This window comes from Macadamia integrifolia, chromosome 11, assembly GCF_013358625.1.
Source record: "Macadamia integrifolia cultivar HAES 741 chromosome 11, SCU_Mint_v3, whole genome shotgun sequence".
NCBI classification, from domain to species: domain Eukaryota; kingdom Viridiplantae; phylum Streptophyta; class Magnoliopsida; order Proteales; family Proteaceae; genus Macadamia; species Macadamia integrifolia.
Window position 1 is genome coordinate 32,431,294 of NC_056567.1, and position 8,510 is coordinate 32,439,803.

The window sequence follows — 8,510 nt, forward strand, 5'->3', positions numbered from 1 at the left end:
GGGGGGGGGGGAGCATGGACTTTTTGTACCCACCTGTGTCTTGGCGTAGAGTCACGTAAGTGGGTAGGGTTCTTATCCCTTTTCTTTTTTGTAATACATAAGTGATACAATGCTATGCAGCTACCCAGGAGATTACACAACCACAGAAACCAAGGGATTAGAGGGAAGAGGGAGAGAGGAGAAGAAGAGAGCAACCAACTAAGCATCAATCTCCTAGCATCACAACAATTGATCCTCAATATCAACCCTTATACGAAATAGACGATGTAGTACCAAAGTGAAAGCCATTAGAAAATGACTACATGTTGCAAAGCAAAGACTCTGAAATAGGCTTAGATACCTCACCTTATACATTGATTTTGAGGGCACGAGTGTTGAGATTTTTTATCATAGAATTATAAAAAATAACCCCATTTGTGTTAGAATACAAAAGTCATAAACCAATGATAAAAGATTTGACCATGGGTATAGTCTCTAAACCAATATCAATAAAGTACTCTTTTCATAGATCTTAAAATACATAATTATATAGATTTACCATATCTATGATAATCAATGGGACACTTATGACATGAAGCATAAATGAGAATAGAGAAGTACCAGTATAAGTTTAGAAGTCCCACGAACCTCTGTCTCATGTGGTTAAAGATAGATGGCAATGAAGAATTACGCAAATGGAGTCCCTTTACTGAGATCTTTTGCAGCCTCTTACTCTAGGGTTTCCTTTATTTATGTGCATTTACTTTTGTGAGAAAGTAGTGCTCTCAAAATCAATAAGGCTAATAGTAATAGTTGTAGGGACTGTCAGTATTCTGTTTATAATAGAATCCCTAAAATTCTATTCCACTCTCACAATGGAAATAGCTAGGAGTTTCCTAATTAGAGTGGGTGTCTATAAATGCTTAGGCTCAATGGATCAATCGGTATCAGTTAAATCCACATAAAAGTTCTAACAATCTCTCACTTGGGCTACACTGATATTGATGTCTTTCCATTGACACTTGGTCAAATAATCTCAAGACTGAACACCATTATAATAAACTTTGATTCAATCAATCATTTTTACTGTTGAACAATAGTAGAAAATACACCTTAATATACGGCATATAACTATCTAATATTGCAAACAATAGAAAACTATCAATCCAAATCGTCTGGAAACATATATATATATATATATATATAATGAATTGATATCATACCTATGATCACATGAAATATACATTTCCTTATAAGTTCTTTTTTGATCTAAAAATCAATTTATCTTGAAAACCTCACAGGTAGTAAACTTTGATATTAATTAACACTTGGGCAAACCGTCATTTTCTTGAATTAATATCTTACTTTGACATATCGCCTATGGCTAACCGTCACTTCCATGGATTTAGGTTAAATACCACCATAAATCACAAACTTTGACAAATCACCTGTGGTTAATCACTACTATCATAAATTTATGTTAAATACCACCATAAATCATAAACTTTAATAAATCGCCTATGGTAAACTACCACTTCTTTGAACTTAGGTTAAATACCATCATAAATCATAGACTTTGGCTAAATACTGCTATACATCACTAATTACCTTGACTATCGTTAATTACTTTGGCTAAGCACTGTCAATAAACTTTAGCAGACACCGCCTTTAAACTTTAACTTTTACCACCATAATATCTTTGGTTAAATAATATCATAAACTCCCACTAACCAAGCATATCAAAAAACCTCAATAACACTAATGTCAGAAAACATGGCTCTTAAGCACTTTGTCGATAAACTTGGGTAACATCACCTTTAGATAAATTTCACATTTACTTTGGGAAACACAATTGAATTGAATGTATCACTTTGGTGGGTTTCACTCATTCTTATTATGTTTTTCACATTAGAGATGAAATACGTACAGAAGTGTATGCTTTAATGTATTTCTTACACAATCAGGGATAACACAAACAAATGAAGCAGGAATGTACATAAATAATTTAGAGAATAGGATTTAAGACAAAATCATTGTAAAATTACTCTAAAATCATTATAAACTTAATAGGGTAATAAAATTGTTTCTATTTTCCTTCAGTTGTGCTTTGATCAGCAACAACACATGTTTGGATTCCCTGAGAACTAAAACCAGATCACATAACCCTAAAAATCTCAGGTATTCATACACACCAAATAATCTGGCTAGAAAATTTAATATATACATCTAACAAATAAAATATACAATAAATGTACATCTAGCAGATAAAACACACAAGAGTCACAAGAGTCGCAACAGTAGCTACATTCATATCATTTGGGATAAAAATGCACTGATCCTCTTGTAAATCCAAATTTAATGTGAAAATATAATTATTTTTATCACATATAGACTTAGAAACCTCTAAGTTACAGTTCTTTTCATACATGTATTTTCTTTAACTTGAGTAACATCACCTTTGGGCAAATGACACTAACTTTGCTGCACTTGAAAAAACTATAAAAGAATAAGATATGCCATTTTGGTGGATTCCAACCAATCCTTTCATAGCTTCTTAGAAATGTATTGTGTAGCATAAAATGTATGAAAGCTCACACCCAGTTTAATTCTGACATATTTATCAATCATAGGGTGTTTCAAACAAAACATATAAGCACAAAATGACATGAATATAAATTTACTATATATTTCAGTCATAAATAATTTTTCAATATCATGATAATAATAAATTAATGCAAAACTTAAAATAATTATTTTGCATGAAAAATGATATAGTACATTGAATTTATCCTCCCACTAGCAACCTAATATGTCGAATTTATCCTCCCACTGGTCAAGCCACATAAAATAGCTTAAGGTCCATAATTCTATTTTTCCATTTGTTCGACTAGTCATAAATTAATCCATTTATTGAAGAACAAAATTCGTTAAATGTGACATACATATAAATTTGTTCACATAAGCCTAAAAACAAAAGAAAACCAAACATTTTTATTAATTAATGTTATAAATAAGTTTTCAAAGAATAATGATAGTGTTTGAGAATTTGGTATTGGATTAATCAAAACCGATACTAATCCAACCCAACCAGTCCGAATTGATCTAATCAGAATACAAAAATAACACATTAATAAACATATAACCTATGGTCATAGTCATAAAACACTCATCCACCCTATTGCCATTGATCAACTGTCTAATACCTTTTAGGGTAAAAAATCTTTGTTTTAAAAACATAATACCAACTATTGATTTGATTTTCCTAGTATAGAAAACTAGGTCTTTGAGGTATATATAGATATCCATATTCTCAAGCCACTTTTAAAGACATTCAGTTTAATGGTTCAACTAAAGGAAGAATAATCCATTCAGTATATAATAAATACGTGTAACATCAATAAAATTAAAATCGATATTACATCACTAACCATTAAACATAATCAGAGTGTCAACCAAACTACATTCTCAACCTTTTGGTCACTGGTCCACTAAAAAACTACAATGACTGTGAAAGCTCTTCAACTTCAAAAATTACTATCACCTTTGGATGAATACCAACTTCTAGGTTAAGGTCTGCCTATATTACACTTGCCTTTATGCTTATCTTTGATAATGTCGCCTTTGGACAAGCATTACCTAATTTCTGCCAATAATTTTCTATGTCTTTGAAAATAAGACAAAACTTTTGAGTTGCAAACCTATTGCAGTAACCTTAGATTTTATCATTTTGGTGGGTTCAAGCAATTCTACTGCAATAGCTTACAACTACACTTGGCAGCTTAAATTTATGGATTATTTAAACATAAACTAAATATTATTTTACATGTAAAAGAACAAGCATGTAACTATTAGCAAAATAAACATTACAATGCCCAGTTGTTGGGATTCTTTACCATAGAATCATATAAATAACCCTATTGGTGTTAGAATACAAAAGTTATAAACCAATGATAAAAGATTTAACCATGTGTATAGTCCCTAAACCAATATTAATAAAGTACTTCCTTCATAGATCTTAAAATACATAACCATATAGATTTATCATATCTATGATAATCAATGAGACACCCATGACATGAAACATAAATGGGAATAGAGAATTACCTGTGTAAGTTTAGAAGCCCCACGAATCTCTGTCCCATGTGGTTAAAGAAAAATGACAATGAAAAACTACGGAAGTGGAGTCCCTCTACTGAGATCTTCTGCAACCTCTTACTCTAGGGTTTCCTCTATTTCTGTGCACTTACTCTTGTGAGAAAGCAGTGCTCCTAAAACCAATAAGGCATTAAGTAATAGCTGTAGGGACCGTCAGTATTCTATTTATAATAGAATCCCTAAAACCCTATTCCACTCTCACAATGAAAAGAGCTAGAAGTTTTTTAATTAGAGTGAGTCTATAATTGCTTGGGCCCAATGGATCAATCAGTATCAGTTAAACCCACATAAAAGTTCTAATAATGAGTTCTTATATCATCATACTGATGGCATCAAAGAAGTCGCTCATGGTATAAGGTGAGTGAATCTATTAGGAAAGGACTGCCTATTGCCAAGTAGAGATAGCTAGAGCAAAGTAGAACTGCTTATAAAGGATTACCTGATTCAGAGTGAGCTACAGTGGACACCAGTCCATATCAATCATACAAAAGCTGATCCCACATCAATTCTGTGAGACTGTGTGTGTGTTGGGGGGGGGGGGGGGGAGGAAGAGGTTGATATGGCATTGGTCTCACTCACCTTACACGATAGTTTTGCGAACGTCATTACGAAAACATGGTGATCTGTTACAATCTCATATCTGATCCCACATCAATTCCACAAGAGATTGGTTGAAATTGATTATGGCCTTGGGGTCCCTCACCTTCCATGGGTGAATTTGTTGTTCTCTTTAAGTTTCTCTTGCTATAACTACCAACATAACAGCACATGTCCACATGCTCATGGACTAATATAGGGGTGTCAATCCCTAGCTTGAACCGATAAAATCGATCGAAAAAATCGAGACCGAACCAAACCGATCCTTAGTGGATTGGTTTTGAACTGAGGTATGTTAGAACTGACTAAAAATCGGTCCAAACCAAACCGATCAATAACTGAACTAAAACCAAACCGAATGAAACTGATAAAAAAAAATGATTATGAGATTATAAATTGGTGAATTGATTGTCCATCTTTTACAATATTAGTGAGAACATTTTTTGTTTTAAGGAGAATTGTTACAAATCAATGAATATGAAGTTATAGATAAGAAATTGATTTGTAAATTGTAACAATGCTTGCATTGATTTCCTTGTTCACTATGTAAAATTAGTTGGATAGTTAAATGAATGATTGGATAATAGGGTTCATTTTGTGATTTTAAAATTAGTTATCTTCTTACTAATTAGTTATCCATTAGTTTCAATATTAGTTATCGTTCCCTTACAATGATAAACCATTATTTATCACAAATTTAAAGTGTTTTTGTCAAATATTTCATCACTATAGGTTATGAATGCAAAATTTCATTATGATTCAAGCCCAATTAAAAACTGATCTAAGCCGGTGTTAACCCAATACTAAAAAACCGAATAAACTGAAATCAAATCGAACCGAAACCAAAACCGACTGAAAATCAAAATTCCTTAACGGATTAGTTTTGTTCTCCCTCATTCTTAGACTGAAACCGATTCAACCCGACCAAAACCGAACCAAACTGACAGATTGACACCCTTAGACTAATAAGGGAACTGTCTGATGGGCTATTCCTAGGACAATAAAACAATCGAACGACTCCAACCATCGATTAAACATTGACCAGATAAGGTGTTAAATTATTAGATCAGTTAGATATTTGGGAAAACTACTTGATTACCAGCTTTTAGGTTTCTCATTACTAAACTACCCAGTTACTGTTTGGGTTTACAAAATTACCCAAAACAGTAACATCACTCAACTGACGTTTTATTTTACCATTTTTACCCCTAACTACCTTCACTTTCCCCCTTCTCAGATCACCTTCTCTGTAACTACACCACCCAACTCTCCTGCAACCTCTATCCCTCCCTTGCCCCTGCCTCACACCGCCTCCTGTTTTTGTCGGAAATTGCTGCTTCTCATCGTTGGCAACACTCCATGAGAAATAAATTGGGCAACCCAGAAAAAAAATATTGTTATTTGATTTATACAGTCCTTCACTCCTCCCTCATTCTTGCTGATTTCATAGATTTCCTGGCAATTTTTCTCCTCCAAAAATGAACTGGGCAACACACAAGCGCTCAAGGAGGAGCAAAGGAAATTCAAGACTACAACAAACCAATCCCAAAAACTCTTCTCCGTTTGGCTTTTCTAGTGACTAAAGTTTTTCTACCTGATGGGTTCCTCTATACTGAGTTAGTCTTCATTCTTCATTATTATGAACAAAGGTGAAAAAATAAAACTATGGAAGCAATAGCACCAAGAACAAATGGTTCCTTGTTCGACATTCCGTTGAGATTTCTTCTCTCTTTATCTCTTTTTCTTTCTCTTGGAAGGAAGGATGATGGAAGCAGGGAAAAGTTGGTGTTGTCAACTATAGGGGAACCATCATTAATTACGTCCCACTCAGTTTCTCTATTCACTGAACTCCAGCGATGCTTCGTAGTTAATGGCCTCAGGGGGTGATTGAAGATCATATCACGGGATTCAGCTGCGATTTTCAGGTTTTTTTAAATCTTTGAGGAGGCAAGGAAGAAGTGGTAGATGCTCATCGTATTTATTGCCCATGACCTGTGAATAGTGAATCCGACCCGCAGAGGCAACCATCCATGGGAGACTGGGAGAGGTGGTGCTAGGTAGATGCTTTGGTGTTTTCATTTTTTTTGGTGTTGTAAAAAACGATGGAGAGAGGAGAGGTAAAACCTGATTTTATGTATTTTTGTAAACTAAAACATAGTGTGGGTAATTTTGTAAAGGGAAACTCAAAAATGGGTAATTATATAATTTTTCCTAGATATTTTGATTTAAGAATAAACTAGTAGATAATAGATTAAGGGTGAGGAAGTGTGTGGGCGACTGTGATTCCTATATGTGCACAAGGGTCAATGGAAACATGCACGAGAAAGTATCCAAAGAGAATTCCTTTACCATTGCATGGGGGGCAGACTGATCATTTCACCTCCCACCATTGTGGGATATGAGGAGGGTCATATCTTTTGTCAAAGTCAAAGGAGAGACTGTCAAGAAGCGATCACAACCTACTTTTAATGCAATACATGTAACTTACTGGTTTGGTAAGGGTAGGCCAAAGTTCAAATGACCTTAGGAAAGCCATAATCACCATCAATCTCTTTATCGAAGGATTCACCTTCAAAAGAAACTATCAAAATGTGAAAAAAGAATTGCCAAAACTAAAGCGGTACAACAGATGGTCATCGGTGTCACAAAACTACATAAAAGGCCATAAAATTGTGAACAATGTCAACCACTTACGTGCTTATATTAAGGGCCCGTTTGATAACGTTTCAAGAAACGTGTTTCTACCATTTCTGTTTCCAGAAATAGCAGAAACGGAGTAAAAAGCGTTTGATAAAACTGTTTCGTTTCACTTATTTTCAGAAATAGAAATAGAAATTTTTACTTATTTATGGTTCAAGAAACGACCCAGGCGAAACAAGTTCAACTTGTTTCGCCATTTCTGGAAACGACTTGTGGCCATTTTTTCATTAGTTACTATCGACTTCTAAAAACATGACTTATCAAACACCTTCAATTCCGTTTCTGTTTCTAGAAACGGAAATTTATGTTTCTGCCGTTTCTTGAAACAGAAACGGCAGAAACATTATCAAAAAGTATGTTATTTCATCCAATAGGTCTATCCGTCTATATGTACAATTTCACGCAATCCATTTAAAAAAAAAAATGATATATCAACTATTGCTCATCACTGACAAATGACTTCTAAATCAATTGTATCAACTATTGAATTAAATTTGCCCATGTACCCTGCTAACTTTAAAATTCACATCTATGTAGTATATCCATCATTCAAAACCCAAAGGGCTCTTTTTCCTCGGAAGATTATTTTGGTTTTCCTGGTATGAAATACTGAGTAGAGCCTTCTGTCGATTCAAAGCACTCTCAATGTATTCCTCGAGCGGTGGAAGTCGCACTTGTACTGCATCATTAGGTGCTTGTCCTCGAATTATCTATCAAAATCATTAATCAGGGTTTGTTATACCAATCGCTGAGAGAAATAAAAGTAGAGCAACTGAACTGCATTACCTTTGAGGCCCAATGCCGCTCTGCTTGTTGGCAAATATCCCTGATATCCCTCCCCGACATTCTACACATATCCAGTGTTGATTAGATGATGAGAGCCAATCAGAATGTTGACTGAAGTGTATGTAACATACAGCACAGGCATGTGTGTCTATATCCCATGAAAGTGTATCTGTGCATATCCCAAGAAATGACAAGCAAGGGGTGCATAGTTCAGTACCCATAATCCCATGGCCACGGGTGCACTGTGCTTGGAGACCTAGAAATCCCAAAGATACTCCCCCCACAACCCCCAA

At 34.5% G+C, this 8,510-nt stretch overlaps 1 protein-coding gene across 2 annotated transcripts in view; it reads right to left on the reverse strand.

Annotated features, from left to right (window-relative positions):
• Positions 1 to 7,820: 7,820 nt before the first annotated feature.
• The window catches only part of LOC122092838 (outer mitochondrial transmembrane helix translocase), a 21,299-nt gene continuing 20,609 nt past the window's right edge, over positions 7,821 to 8,510 (reverse strand). The window contains exons 13-14 of one of the 2 annotated variants that reach the window (XM_042663130.1): positions 8,218 to 8,278; positions 7,821 to 8,141 (exon numbers count right to left, since the gene is read on the reverse strand). In XM_042663130.1, the coding sequence (XP_042519064.1) occupies positions 7,977 to 8,141; positions 8,218 to 8,278 (226 nt within the window). In that variant the 3' untranslated portion in view covers positions 7,821 to 7,976. Of the gene's footprint in view, positions 8,142 to 8,217; positions 8,387 to 8,510 lie in introns of those variants that run through there. The other variant, XM_042663131.1, reaches the window with a different exon arrangement.